Source organism: Mercenaria mercenaria, chromosome 18, assembly GCF_021730395.1.
Source record: "Mercenaria mercenaria strain notata chromosome 18, MADL_Memer_1, whole genome shotgun sequence".
Taxonomy (NCBI): Eukaryota; Metazoa; Mollusca; class Bivalvia; order Venerida; family Veneridae; genus Mercenaria; species Mercenaria mercenaria.
This window is the reverse complement of record NC_069378.1, coordinates 48,335,217-48,351,421: the sequence shown is the minus strand read 5'-3', so window position 1 is coordinate 48,351,421 and position 16,205 is coordinate 48,335,217. Positions and strand designations below refer to the sequence as shown.

Genomic DNA, 16,205 nt, shown 5'->3' with positions numbered 1-16,205 from the left:
AAGATAGACAACCCTGGAACAAATCATTTACAAACTTTCTAAAAGAATACTAGTACCTGGAATTGTCTCTGGCAATATAGCCCATTGAGAGTTGCAGCTAGTTATATGTTGTGTTGCATTCACTTATGGTCAGTATTTAAAAGCAGTAGCTGTGAGCTATGGTTAGAAACAGTTTCGGAGCGAAATCCGTAAATAGAATATCACAATCAGTTATTAGTTTTCATTTCCGAACTTTTCTGGGACGTGCAAATGTTAACTGGTAATTCTCAACTTATTTCGTAAGACGACCGTTGCAAGGTTGAACATATCTGCATATGTCTATGAATTGTGCTTTGGTACTTGTAACATATTTGCACGAAACCCGGGGCTAGAGGGTATGAACTGAAGTATGCATTTCTACTATCATCCATGAACAGGCTCAATCAAACCGTCCCAGTAACATGTTCATTTTTGTCGTACTGGGAGACCTGTGGAATTCCACTTTTTCTCTATATTCAAACGCTGTTCCATTATCATTTCTGATTATTGTGACTACATAGTCCATTTAATGTTATCTTAACCATAAATTCTGCATAAGAAGGTGCTGAGTGTGTGGGAAATGTTGCAGATGTCATTACGTCTGATGAACAAACAAGTTATGAGATCTGATGTTATGTTACTTAGTTGTGTGGTCTGCGTTTAAAAAGCCATCTCACACATTACAAGTATAAACTGTCATAACATTGAGCCCTGTATCAAACAAGTACAGTGCAAAACTAAATATACCATTATATTTCAATGTAGAAAAACTCAATGCTTTGTCAATGTCCGTTTTGTTTTACAAGTTGGCGAGATATTTCCCAAAACCTATGAAGAACCCGAATATGCAGCTTGCATTACAATTTCTTGGGGAGGACGGTTACAAAAGTTGAAAATAAAACACTGGCGTTTTTCATAAATATATTTTTCACTCAAGGATGCAAAACACATGTACATTAAAGTCGTCATTAGATAGTATCATTATGCAATCAAATATAATATATATATAAAATATACCATCTAAGAACATAAAAGATGGTCGGTTAACTGCCAAAATTAATGTCATAACTTTGCAGATAAACGAAAAAATTACTTGTCCATATGAGCGAAATATGTCTAATAGTATGCTAAAACGCGCAATAGACTAGTTTACACTCAAATGATTTTCACATCGATATATCAATATCTCATACCAAAATCATTTCTCTCACCCTACACAAACGTAAAGTAGGACACACACATACTGAAGGGAGTAGACCATTAACGAATCGATTCATACATATTATTCGCTTCTTAAAAATAATAACAATTGCATAAAATATTTCAAAGAAATAAAGTATTTGAACAGGTCATCAAAACGGATTCTTGTTCGGCTACATGTAGTTGTTCATTCTATATTATAAATGGTTTACATTTTAACTTTAACTTTTGAATGTAACATCATCTGTAACAACTCCTCTTAAGAATTCTTTTTGCTGTCTTCCAAAAACAAGATCTTTATTTTGTAATCATTTTGTTATAACTGACGGGTGTCTTGCTAGAGCATACAGTACGATTGCGATAAAGTGGCACAATTTACCTTGTTATTTGGACAAGAACATTCAGACAAAATTAGGATGTCTTCATATTATTCTTGCCTTTCACGAGGCAAATTACTTCCCTTGGTGTTTCAAAAAGGACTGATACAATGTATTCTTTATTTATTCGTCGTTCTATTGGAGACAGCAGAGAAATCCGTGCCAACTTCGTACTTTTTTCTGGGAATAATGTGGAAAACTGAAAAGCTTTTATTTTTCTTATCAAAACTAGCATAATGTTCTTGTTTTTGTATAAATAAAGCAATTGATAAAAATATACAAGACTGAATATAAGTATTATACTACAAAAGGTGTTGTTTGATGCCTATATCAATGAACAAGTAACAGTTTTCTTACACGGGTAAAAATAAAATACACGAAAAAGAGATTTTGCCTATTACTGACATTCGTGCATACCGTTTTTTTCTCTGTATTTAGTTATACTAAAGAATGGTATCAATCATGTCAGTTTGTGTTTTTAGTAAGATTCAAAACGTGTTAACAAAAAGGGCAACAAGCAGTGTCACCATGCTGGCAGCAACTGCTACAGCACCATTCCCAGACTGGCAGGAATCAGCAACTGTGACAGAAACTGTTGTTGTTCCGGTCCGAGTTGGTTTTCCATCGTCAGTAGCTTCAACTACGAGAGTATAGTTGTCTGCTGTACCTTTGTCGAGAATCTTTCCTGTGTCAACTTGAATAAGGCCCGAGGTTGCATTAATTTTAAAGACGGAAGCTGGGGTTTGAGCTGTAAATGAGAATAATCAAAAAATAAAATGTCATAATACTTTTTGTAAAATCATTGTATTCAGAGATTGTCCCTCATATCAACAGGTAATATCATTCAACAAAATAAACGTTTATGAGTTCAATACATTTCACAAGAGTTGAAACAGTATGTGGAAAATGAAACTACATTAATCAGTGATCAAGAGATTTACAACGTCTATTAATTCTCAAGAACTGGTGCGGTTTTAAATACTAAAGTTTATACGTACCAGTTATAGAATAACTGATTGTATTGGCGGTATCGGCGTCTGTTGCAGCAACGGTTGTCAAGTGTGTATCTAAAAGAAAAATGCTATTGGTCTATTCTCAAACAAACCAAAGATATGTCTATTTGGTAATAATTATACTCCTTCATTTGCTGGCTGCCATGTGCAGCGTTTGCTTTTACAAATATCGGGACTGACTAGACAAGATACATATAGCAGTTTGGCTTATATTATTATCTTTAATATTTCTTTATTTTTGCATTATACAGATGCAAAATATATCAAATCCTTACTGTATAAGATTAAAGTAGACGGCTTTATGTTAGATGATAAGAATAAAAATCCTAGATGCATTAAAGTAACAAGCACATGTATGGCAAATGAATGTACGAAGATCAAATTTGAAACTGAATGAAGCAATCAAGATAATTGATATATCTTTCTGGTGGTGAGCAACAAATGCAAACACAATTTCAGATTAAAATGTATGTAGCGAATCAACGTTAGCAGTAATAAGTATCAGTAATGACTAAATATCAGTTATTAATTAATGACAAAAATTAGCATAGAGTTGTCTACATGTCATGCATCGTAAAGATTAACATGTACTTTTCATTTATATATTTTATCAAAAATGCACAAAGAAGACTCATCATTCTAATACTCATACTGTTAGAAAATCATTAATCGTGACATTATTTTGCATTTTGAATGTGTGATATATATCAAACCTTAACTACTTTACTATATATCATGAAAAAAAAGTGTTTACTGCGTACTTCTTTCACATGACTTCAGTCTATGACCTTTAGCAGTACTTACCTTCTGACGAACCATTTGTGATACAGGGACTGTAACTAGCTGAAAATACTGGATCAGCCTCGTTTACGTCAGTGACAGTGACATTGATGGTCGCAGTCCCAGTTCCCGGTACAGTTGCATTATCTACGGCCCTATAAATACAATTCACTTAATGTTATTGTAAAAATACAGGTTTTTAAAATACATATAAAATCACAGCTAAATACATATTAATATAATTAAACATACACATTTGTTAATCTTACCTGTGGTGAACTGCAGTACCTGTTTACAAATGTGAAATCTTGTGGCAAGCAAAATGTAGATCTTCACTTTATGGTCAACTTTACGCATGCCAAATTTTACGCAAAGTGTCGTGTTCTACCTTAACATACAGCGTGATATTTTACTCAGTTATCGAATTGTTAAACATTATATTTTAAGATTAAAAGCTAATAAAAACATCTGATACCAGCAATGTTGCATCATGCACGTACACATAAATATATCCTAACTGATTTTGCTGTGAAGATCTAAAGTCGTTTTTTCATTTTTGACTCAATTATGACAGTGAAAGGGATATCTATTATATATAGTATACCATCAAACAAATAAACATTTTAACAAAAGGGAAACTAACGAGATTTCTACGAAGTAACTAAATCTTAACTACGTAAAATATCATTCAGACATCAAAATTGGTTAAGATATGATAGCTTAATGCAGCAGCTTAAAACTCACCGGGGTTAGATGTTAAGCTTCAATGATGCTGTCTTTTGATGGTTAGTGGTTATAAAAGAATTGGATGACAATCAACACTTAGTCTAATAAAACTTATATAGACGCACAAATCTAATACCCTGTTATCAATATCTGTGTATTTACCTTCCATAACATTGAAAAAAATAAAAAAAAAACAAAATATAAACCACAGTCTCCTGTATTGAACCTTTCACGTAAAATTATATCGTTGTGACTGACAATTCAACAATTGAATAATAATTCACTTGGTTTAACCTACGTTCAACAAAATTAAATTTTCATTATGAAACAATTGTATAATGTTACCGAGGTAAGCATCCGATTCAGATTATTCTTAATGTTCATCTATAAATGATCTAACAAGCCTTCATGAATAAATAAAATTGCGATAGAAATTTTTGTGACTTGAAATGAAAAATTGAGTACAAACTTGATGTGTAATACGTAAGATGTAGTTGTTTCAAAATCAAGTGCTGCAGTTATTGTCAGTGTACCGTTTGCAGCCACAGCAAACGGATTAACGGCGGTGTCTAAGGAATACGTAACAATTGAAGCGTTTGTAACGGCGACAAATGTTACAATCTCAGTAGAAATCGTTTGGTCTTCAGCAATAGAAAGTGTTCCTTGTCCATCTGCCGCACCAGATATAGCTGGTGTGGTCCAGTCAGTAATTTCTGAGTCTGCAATATATATGAATACATTGATATTAAAAATTCAATAAAATGTATTTTCAGTACCTATGTATAGCAAAACACTGAAAACATTATGTGAAAAAATATCAAATAGAAAGGCTGTAGTTGAAATGATATACAGAAAAGTTGCAGACAGAATATCTATAGTAAAAAAGAAAAAGTAGAAACTTCACAGGTCGCTCAACACGACAAAAACGAAAATGTTGCAGGCTCGATTTGATTGAGCCTGTTCATGGACGGTAGTGGAAATGCATGCTACTGTCTACGCCCTCTAGCCCTGGGTCGAGCAGAACTCAACATTTACACATGCTAAAAGTACAAAAAACAATTTAGAGACATCCGCAGATGTATTCAAACGGCAATGTACATGGAACCTTCAATGATACACGGGTTGTGGCGTGTAATTCAATGAAAAACGACTGGTAGTACAAGAAACTTATCAAATGCATTTCATATGATTCTATTGGAAGCTGGTATTGTATTACATTTTTCACGATTTTTTGCTATATGTTTATTTTTTCGATAACAGAGAAATACAGCAGAATGCAGCTAAGAACTTTGACCCAAGCATTCAAGAAGGTGAACATTAGCGACTGATCTGTGTACTGTATAAATACAATCGAACAACCCTATTTAATTGAGCTGAATAGTAAATGGAGGTTTTAGACACAAAAACATGTCTAGGGCAACTGCTTTATGCATCGTTGAAGGATGGCACCGCCGTATGAATACATCTGCGGATGTCTCTAACTTATAACATGTGTAAATGTTGAGTTCTGCTCAACCTGGAGTTAGATAGCGTAGACGGCACTACTGTCCATGAACAGGCTCAGTCAAACCAAGCCCGCAACATTTTCGTTTATGTCGTGCTGGGCGACCTGAGTATCCCACTTTTCTATTTTCACAATCATTCGGAAGAATATCCATATTTATCACTTGATGCATCACATGCTATTTTTCAAATAAATTTCATCTTTTATTTTGATTGACCCACGCTTAGATTTATAATGCCAACATTATATCTTTTTCTCCTTGTTTTAAAAAGAACTTAAAAAGAACTTTTTTTATAAAACCACTAAGATTATCATTATGTGCAAATGGAATTTTTTCTATCAATGTCTATACATTTGTATCTTTTGAATGACATATATTTCATTTTTGTTGTTGTTAAGAATTGATGAACCCAGATACGGTTTATTGTCATTTATTTTGAAGAATTATTAACTTCAGCACGAAGTTGATGCTATAGCGTCATACACAGACAATATATAATGCCTCGTATACATGCGGTATCAGGATAAATAGATTTAAATGATTTTATATTTATGTTAATTTGTACTACTTTTCAAACAATTTTGTTTGAATGTATTTATTTCACGACATGTACAACCTGACGATTTGTTCAATTCTAAATAATTCAATGCTCAAAAGTCAGGGATGCGCTTTTTCTTCTTATGTTTCCTTTCATCGTATCTCTTTTATATGAATATAACCGTGTCAATTATGCCAATTAAATAGTCAAAGAGATTACTCTGTCTATGTCATGCTCTCTCTCTCCCTCTCGGTCCTTGGATTAAACATAAGATAACAAATGGAGACAATCAAAAAGAAAAGATCTGTTTTGAAAATGCGATTGAAACTTCTATATCGTGTGTTGATTCAACACCGAAATAATTTTACGGCATCTTATTAATGATTTTTAAAAATGATTAAAATCATTTTTTCGACCTCACCTCATGACAACCATATATAGTAGACACGGCTTTGTGTCAGACAGATAGACGAGCGAACGAACAGGCTTGTTACCAGATCAAAACCAATATCACCTCTCCCGGATATAAGTATAACTTTCTCAATAAAGGTGAAACGCACAAATAATAATAACTAATTTTGGTTTAGTTTTACTGCATAGTATTTTTTCTCTTTCCATAGTTTACCTTGATCTGTTTTGTTGGTATTTCTTGTCGGTATTCTAACGCTAACAGCAATGCGAAGAAAACGAAATGATTAAATTTCTAATGTTGGCCATTTTTAAATGGAATTGTAGTAGAGTACTAGAGACCCATTTTTTTTTACTTCTAATACTGTAATAAATTTTGACCATTTAAAACATTCAGCCATGTAGAGCAAAATTTTATTATCATTTGTTTTCACATACATACAAACAGACAGACATACAGACAGAAATAACGACACATTTTTTTCTAATGACAGTTTACGAATAGCACTATAATTAAATATGTAATAATTTTATGTTTTTTAAAATATATCATGTCATGATACAGTACACTTTAATGAATCAGATGCATGAAAAAGGAATTTCTTTAATTGATATGTTTTAATAGAATGCCAAAAATATACAGAAGCTAAGTATACAAATATCGAAGTATATTAGCGTAACAAGTACTTGTAAGTATTTCTTCAGCAATCTAATTACTATAGAATGAAATTGCTTACCTCCATGTTGAAAGAAAAATAACAGAACTCCAACTATACAAACAGTCTTCATTTTAGTTATTCGTAAATTCTTTCGGTAGGGGCAAATCCTATTTTATAGCCTGATGAGTGGGGTGCAGTTTCTGTTGTGTGATATTTCAAAACAGACAGATAATTTTAAATGAAAAACGTCATAAAATAAAGGGTTTTAGTTCGCACCTTTCAAACATGTTTTGATAATGTACAAAACAAACACGTCTGTAAATCATGTACATTCATCCAATCAGAAGCATATACAATACGTTTAAAAGCTAGCAAAGGTGTGTCTAGGATGTATTAATATTGGGTAGCAACACGTCATCGTTTTATTAATAAAAAGTCGTATGGTAATAATTGACAGGTATTTTACAACAAGGAACATTGGAAAAGTTTAAACTGAAATCTAAGGTGAATTAATACCTCAACTAACCATTCAAATGCAGTACTTTATTATATTATAATTACTTTTAAATATTAAAATAGTTCTTATTACCAAATTACATTACTTTATATCAGGTTATTCATTACATGAATTGCGGTCCCTTCATGTAGCTGAGTCAATTATATGAATAACATTTCGATAGAGACAAAGCTAGATAGTATCTTATCAATAAATATTTTAATAAGTTTTCAATTAACGAAGAAAACAGTTTAGTGGTGTATTTATTTGTTTATGAAATATTTGCACGATTTTGCGGTTACTTAACTACAACTACAAATACCTGAATTACGTATCAAATAAATATATTCACACGCAGTTATGAGCATTAATTGTTTGTTATTTCAAAAGTGATTTTTGAAACTTTGAACGTAATTCCAATTCCTGTCAATAAATTTATTAAAGCAATATTAAGAATGTTACAATTGAAAAACTATATATTCATATATCACAAAAGACCGCTATGACATGACATGACAAATTCGGTTTCATAAAATTTGCAATTTTATCATTCTTATTTACAGACAAAATAGTATTTATTATCACATTACATACTTTATGTAGTGGAGTAACATTATTTGAACAACATTTCAATTGAGACAAAGCTAAATTGTATATGCCAACATTCTATATTTTTATTATCTTAATGACTTTCAAGGATATTCCGTAAAGAGAAAATATTAACGGGACGACGGTGAGTGTACCTGGCATTGAATTTGGTGAGCAACAAAACTTCTTTTTGCAAGATGTTTCTTTTTACGTGGCAACCCACATATTTTATGTTCATTTTACATGAACATAAAACGAGAATATAGAACCAGTTGTAGCGAAGTAATTGTGAAGGCAGTGGGCTCAAAGGCTGGTGACAGCATAATTTACACTAATGTCTCCACAAGTTCCAAGTCTGTGTTTTGGATCAATGTCAACAAACCGATTACTGTTTATGATATAAATCCAACGAACAGCTGATATCAGGCATCAGCAACTAACCGTCATCTGTCAAAAACACTATGATCATTAACCCGATATGAGGCCGATATTAAATCATACTTGTATGTTATCGGGCGGATATATAAAATTTGCTTGGCCTTTATTAATGCACATGAAGGAAGCAGTAAATAAGGATAATAAACATTAGTTGAAGAACGTATCTGTACAAACAATCTACAAATACACTTAACCTAACCTAAATGACTCATCCTTATCTGAAAATGTCCCCATCATTATGAAATACGGTTTAACCATCCTGTCTCGTACCTGGGGGAAAATCCCTAAAATTATCAAACAAATGACAATGTTACAAAGAATGCAATCTAAAGTTTGCTAAAATATATGACCTCTAAACTTAATAAAGTCAAGTACACTTGACAAAATTATATATTGCACCTTGACATTACCAATTTATTGCAATGTTTTATTAAGATGTACTGTCTCATTTCGCAATAAATACTTTAAAAGTAGATATTAACTTTTCCCATTAGAAATCCTCCTCAAATGAAATTTAAGAAATAAACGAGTATTATATGAAAACCAGAGTTTGTAGCTGGGACTTAATATTTACTGAAAATATGACCCACTTCATAGGATCTGACCAAATAATCATAAATATGTTCAAGAATAACCAACAAATAAACAAAAACATTTTGCCTATTTCAAACCGAAAATATGTTTTCCGACTGCTTACGAACCCGCCGCGCATCTTCGTTTTTTTCGGGAGAATGCTCCGAAACGAGGATAAATTTATAAAAAGATGCAAAATATATTAATATGCCCCAACGATAACGTGATGTTTACAAACATGGCATAGGGAATTCAACATTTTTGTAACTGGTCAAATCTTTTGCCGTGTGGGTTCGAAACTCTTGGCAGTTAATTTCACACAGAAAATCTTCATGAAAATCATTCTTATAATACAGGTAATATGCAGTTATACTAAAAGTTTTCAGGTGGACAATTTAGGCCCTTCCCGAATAACAACTTCATCTGCACAATTATTCAATCAATCTCTTTTCAGCATAGTTTAAAGAATATAGATGACTAACTATCTTATATTACACTGTAGTAACAAATTGTGATTGAAATTTAACTTAATACACTGATTTATGTATATATTGCTACATTAATTCGATACAATTTACACATTAAACACGTTGTCTTGGCCTAATATGTCACTGTCAAATTGAAACTGAAATATTGTATATCTCATATTTTTCATGCAAATCATGTATAATTACCATCATGGAAATACAAAAGAATACAGTTATTTTGTGGCGCGTCTTTAAACAGATATTCGTTTGAATTAACTTTAAAATCACGTGATCCCGAAGAATTTCCGACCGATTACGGAAAAGCGATAAACACGAAAGAAGGACAAAATGACCACGCATGTCAGTCTAAGAAAATACAAGAAAACTCTTTGCTTCTCTGCACATGTTTTGACTTCAAGGGAATATTGCACGTCTATCGTAATGTTTAGTAGTATATTTCAAAATGTGTAGTCTTTTTTAAAGATTTATGTTTTTGTTTTTTATTTGTCTTTATTTGGCACCTTTAAAACAACGATTCCACTACTGATTCTTTGTCCCTGCCCTGGCATAAAAACTGAACTAGATTCGTCAATAATCATTTATTTTTATTGTCACCATCTGTGAATATTAATTTATAGGCAAGCGATCAAATTGATCTACAAAAGTTCTGGCCCGCCCGCTTAGCTCAGTAGGGAGAGCGTTGGTCTACGGATCGCTGGGTCGCGAGTTCTATTCCCGGGCGGGGCGTATGTTCTCCGTGACGATTTGATAAAAGACTTTGTATCTGGTACAGAATCCAGGAACATTGGTTAGGTTGACTGCCCGCCGTTGCAGGACTGAAATACTGTTGAAAAACGGCGTTAAACCCAAAACAAACAAAACAAACAAACAGAAGTTCTGATCGATCTTCTACGGTAACATGTAAGATAACAAACGAAACAATACTATCAAATGATAAAATGTATCTTTCCAGCACGTGCACTGAACCTTTAGCTTCGGAGAGTATGGAAGAAGACGCCCTTTCCTTGTGTCAGCAATATAATTACCGTGTAATATCAAATAGAAGGAATTATAACTTTAAACCCTAAGTTTGCATCTGTAACAGGTATATGAATGGTGGAGATAAACGAGTTAAGCGGTAATCACGACTTTTTTCCCATCCAGGGAGGGACATTTACATAGCGAACATACAGATTTAACCGCCGTGTAGTTACACGCATTGTAGACAGACAATGTTCAATTATGACATCTGATTTATCCCATATTTAACTTTACAGAGGTACTTGAATAGAAATATGCAGGGAGTAACTTCTAACATGCGTGGGTAAGATAATAAAGATGTAAATTACAAATATAAACAAAAGTGATCCAGCGTTTGATATGAATACTTCTCATGACAGTATGTCAGAAAATCAGAAACACAGGTACACATTGCTGTTTTAAATTCCTTGGGTCCAAGTTGGGAATAGTGACAGGACCCATATCGAGGGAAACGACTAAAGTAGGGAAAATTAACCTCGTATTACACAGGGTATCTTTGTATCATAAATATGTTACACAGTTTCTAGAAAAAAAATAACATGGAATACGTTGTTCGTAAACATGCATTGGATGAATTGAAGGCAGATCCGTATTATTTAATACAATGTTGTAGTGTAGGGCTGTGACACCGACAAACGTTATCGGTTTTTTTTACGACCGCAAATCTCTAAACATCTTGCAAATCCGATAAAGTATCATAACATTTTAACCAGTAATAAAACAAATGATTACATTTTGTCGAAATATATATAAATTTACAATGACTGTTTAAGAAAACATCAAATACTTTTTGTTAAGTTCTTGAAAAGTTTTGCTTTAGAGACGCATTATAACGTAAGTGTTAATTTTTCGAAGTTTGTCGGCCAGGGTTTGCAGCCATGGTCTTGAAATACCGCTCGAATTGTTCGGTTTTTCATTCCAAATGCAAAGCTCTCGTTAAGTCATAGCTAGTCAGGGATCTTTATCGGCGCTAGGCTATATATATATATATATATATATATATATATATATATATATATTATGAACACAATTAAATGGGAATAAAAGTAATTCAATAATCATCACCGTAGCATATAGAAAATGTATTTTCTAAGACAGTCTTGGCAACAGGTATGAACCTTGTCGAAATGTTTGCAAGTAAACGATCTGAATACGAAAATAGCGAATGTAAAAATCGGTAATTATTTTAATCTAAGCCAAATATATACAATCAAATTCAATTGCACTTACATATCACAAACTTTTCTTTTATTTTGGTTATAAGATTGTTCACTTATAATGCAATGAAATAAAATGCCAGGCGAATAATTTTTATTTTTGGACAGACTTGACGCGACGCGCCTTAAAGATGTGTTATTACTAACTTTCCATGGGGGCGCTTTAAAATCAAATCTAAAATTATTTCCAGCGTTTTAAGTTGAATTTGACAGCGATTATAGGCCACATAGTATAAGCCAGAATTGGAATTTACACGGCAAATTTGTCGGGCATGAATTAGAAAGGAAAAGTTAAACATGTAAAATGCATTCAATCAAATATCTACAAACGTATTGCTCATTAGTATTCAAATATAGCAAAACCTCACGTTTACAATATGCACAAGTGTTTCCGGCGGGCTGATGGGTATAACTGGACAGAAATCCGAATGAAATTGGCATATTATATAATTCATGTATATAACTTATAAACATACAAACTCAAACATAATAAAACTTAAATAGATAATTTATATAGCGTTTAACTGCTGTACGCGTTTCATTGTCGAATAAATATAAATGCCAACTACAAGTGCCGTTGCCATCACGCTCAGATCGCTCCACAAGGTTGATTTTGGAATCGAATGAAAACAATAAACGTTCACGTTTTATTAATTCTGCGTGAAGGAAACGGTGTATAGTGTTTTCTTATAAGAGATATTATATCAAATGTAAATATACTTGAATGAAAGTAATCTTTAATCTTAATGAAATCTAAATTAAAAACTATATTTTAGCAGTCTCATTATGTAGTAGAATAATGTTTATTTTATGCTAACTAATGAAATACTGTATTCTATAAGTTAAATATTTTCATATCTCATCGCTCACACTGTGAAAATATGAAATCTATATTTTCACACTGTGAGAGATATGAGCTCCGCCCCCTCATACATTGTGTATGAATTTTAAATTATTTGCTTAAAACAGGATGAAAATTATAGTCGCACTTTGTTCTTTATAATATATAAATATATTTCTCGAAGTGAGAAAATATTCACATTTTCACTCGCGCTATGCGCTCGTGAAAATATTTGAAATTTTCCTCTATTTATTAATAAGTCAAAACTATTGTCTGAGGTACACCAGACATATCTTTTTCTTGTTCAAGTTTTGACTTCAACCTAGGAAAATTTAGTGTTTAACTATAGACAGGTCAACTATAGACCGGCGAATTATAAAAAGAAAATGTATATTAAATCTATATAACATGTATTATCCCTTTAATAGACAAGCCATTGCGTACGTAATTCATATGTTTTAATGGTTTAATAACAAAATGCCACTTTTAAATAGGCTTTTGAAGCAGATCGGGGTTTTGAACAAAAAAGTTTTAATCTTAATGAAATATATATTTTCAAAAAAATATGTTTTAGCACCCTCATAATGTAGTGAAAGAATGATTACCTGCATTATGGAAGACACAAACAAATGCTAACAAAGCAACTAAAGTCCAAGCAGTTTTCATTTTAAATACGCGGAAAGGGCACGTTTGAAATCTGTCGTGAATTAGCTGTCTTCTAGCAGGTGCTCTATTTTATATGCTCATCCGCCGTGGGTTATGTGGGCTAATGATTCAAAACAAACAATTATGGAAACACGTCATAACATAAAATATGAGGGTTGAATATTTATAACATATCGTGTCTGAAATGATACCAATCGAACTTCTCTGTAAATCATTAGCATTCAAGTCAGTCAGTGGTTTATACGTTACTTTAAAGGTTGGCTACAAAAATACGGGCGGGGTTAAACTACATGAAGATACGGCACCTAAGTAACAGCGTGTTTTTATTTTCTATTTCGATATTAGAAAAAGTTTTGACTATTTTAAATTTTATATATGGTGTCAATTTGTGTCGTACATGTACAAAAATTCGCCTTCTTAAACTAATGAATAAAACGGAGGCAGTTTATTGAATTTACTAAGAGTAGTTTCCGCTTTTGAAAAAAAATGAACTAAACAAAAACAAAACCTTGTCTGGAATTGCGATTTCGTTACTGCACCTATACATAAATCAGTCAAGGATTTATAATAAAAGTAGCAATGACAGAATTTATTTTTCAAATTTACACTAACATTTGATTTAATTGAAATAAATACAAATGGTTAAGGCACATTCAAATCGTTAAGTGTCATTATCTTTGGGAGCTCTTTTACCTGCTACAAAAGGACAAAAAAACTATTTCTACTGTTTTGATCCTGATCACTAGAAATGAACGCTTCCTATGGTTACATCTATACAATGTTTCAATAATTTGATCTAAATGGTTTCAAAGCAGACTTGTTAGGAGAAAACGTTGACAGGGAGATAGGCTAAGAACGCCAAGCAATCTTTATTCATTCAGTTCACAAATATATATTCATCTCTAACAAGAATAAAAACAAGAATGTATAACCAGGTACATTAACTCTAAAGTAAGTGTGAGGTTTATGACTCGGAGGTTGTGAGCTCCAGTAATAGTGTTTCGGACCAATAGTAGTAAACCGAAATTAATTGATGATAATAAACCGATAAGTTTCCAGATATTTATAAGGCATTATTTGCCACAATACTATCCTAATTGCCTAAGACATTCAAGGATAAAATTGGCAATATCTTGCTTTCTTTATCTCGGCCAAATCAGCACATTTTCTGGCAAATAATTTGATTCAGAAAAGGACTGTCGTTGAACTCACATTGTCCTGTCCGGCAGATCTAGTAAATCGACATTCAGTTTTGAATCAAGTTGCACTCAACGCTGTAGAATTGAACCAGTCATTGCTTTTTTTGTTGTGAACGAGTGTCCGATTGCAACGTTGAAGTTGTAGCGATGTTTTTCATCATACAGAAGGACATATATTGTTAATCAGTCTCATCAAGTTTTCCTTCTTTGAAAATAATTATGACTATATATCAGGACAATGTTTACATTCAGGAATCATATAAGATGAAAACAAAAATCTTTCTGTTGATTTGTTTGTGGTTCAAGGCGCAATTTTAAAAATAATGAAAAGCCATTTAATTTTAACAAATAAAAAGTTTATTTAATAAAATAGTCATTAATTATGTGATTACATTATAGCTTTATTACTTTAACTTGAGCTGTCGTAGGACAGTCTTGTTTGAGGCTAAGTATCAAAGCCACATGATTAAAAAGAAGCACTATGAACATTTAGCTAGTATATGTTAGGAACAACGTGGGGTCGAAACTATGTGAATTTGCAAACGTATCACCAGGCCGATCTCTGATGCATATCACGCTTGTTTGGTCATTTTTCATTCACAAGGAAGCGTTGCCTCAGAAGAGTAAACATTTCTCTACAAACAATGTACAAATATCTCTATAGGTAGACTTTTTAACATGACCTTACTGACTCGTCCTTGACGGTAAAGTCCCTCACATAAATCAAATATCAAAATAAATAAACACGTTTAAACCAACATGACTCATAAATACGTAGGGTAATTCATAACCTTATTAATTAATTGGTAGTTTTACGAAGAATGCAATCTCATGTTTGCCAAAGAATTCATATGACCCCTAATAAAATTAAGGAATACGCGTCTTACAGTAAACTTGACAAAATTGTATATTGCCCCATGATATATCAGATTTATTGCAAATAATATGATATCAGTTTCATTAAAAATGTACTAAATCATCTTTCACTTCATACTTTATAACTAGGTATAAGCATTACACGTAGAAATTCCCCGTGAATTGTATTTATAACGTTGCTAAATATAAGAAAAGTTTCCATTTTACGTTTGGCGTTATGTAAGGTCATTAAATGTTCAATGTGCGCTATATAATTTTATAAAACAACTACATATTTCGATATACCCTAGGTTTCACTCTATTTAAATTCATTTATGTTTCGGCCTGATAACCTTTTTCAAAATGAAAACAAAAATCAAGTAATAATCTAAATATATATCCTTCAAATCTTCCTATACAATAAAATTCAAATTTTGGCATACAGATAGGTAACTTTTTAAAAAATAAAATTATAAGATTTATAGCGTTGTTGCACCACTTTAGGAGCACTCTATCACTTCACGGAAGAACGAGTACATAATTATTGTTTGATTCAAAGCTAATTTTACGTCATAAACGTTTTCTGTTTCTTTACGCCAT

General features: G+C 32.3%; 1 protein-coding gene across 2 annotated transcripts; it reads right to left on the bottom strand.

Moving 5' to 3' along the window:
* Positions 1-922: 922 nt before the first annotated feature.
* On the bottom strand, positions 923-13,646 carry LOC123538509 (protocadherin Fat 1-like). 2 transcript variants are annotated; one of them, XM_045322663.2, is made up of 5 exons: positions 13,491-13,646; positions 4,584-4,833; positions 3,413-3,543; positions 2,594-2,662; positions 923-2,343 (listed from the first exon to the last, which is right to left on the bottom strand). In XM_045322663.2, exons 1-5 carry the CDS (start codon positions 13,549-13,551, stop codon positions 2,084-2,086), a joined length of 771 nt encoding a protein of 256 aa, XP_045178598.2. In that variant the 5' UTR covers positions 13,552-13,646; the 3' UTR covers positions 923-2,083. The 2 variants fall into 2 exon arrangements, with proteins under 2 accessions (XP_045178598.2, XP_045178599.2); XM_045322664.2 differs by lacking the exon at positions 13,491-13,646 and adding an exon at positions 7,303-7,462.
* Positions 13,647-16,205: the final 2,559 nt, after the last annotated feature.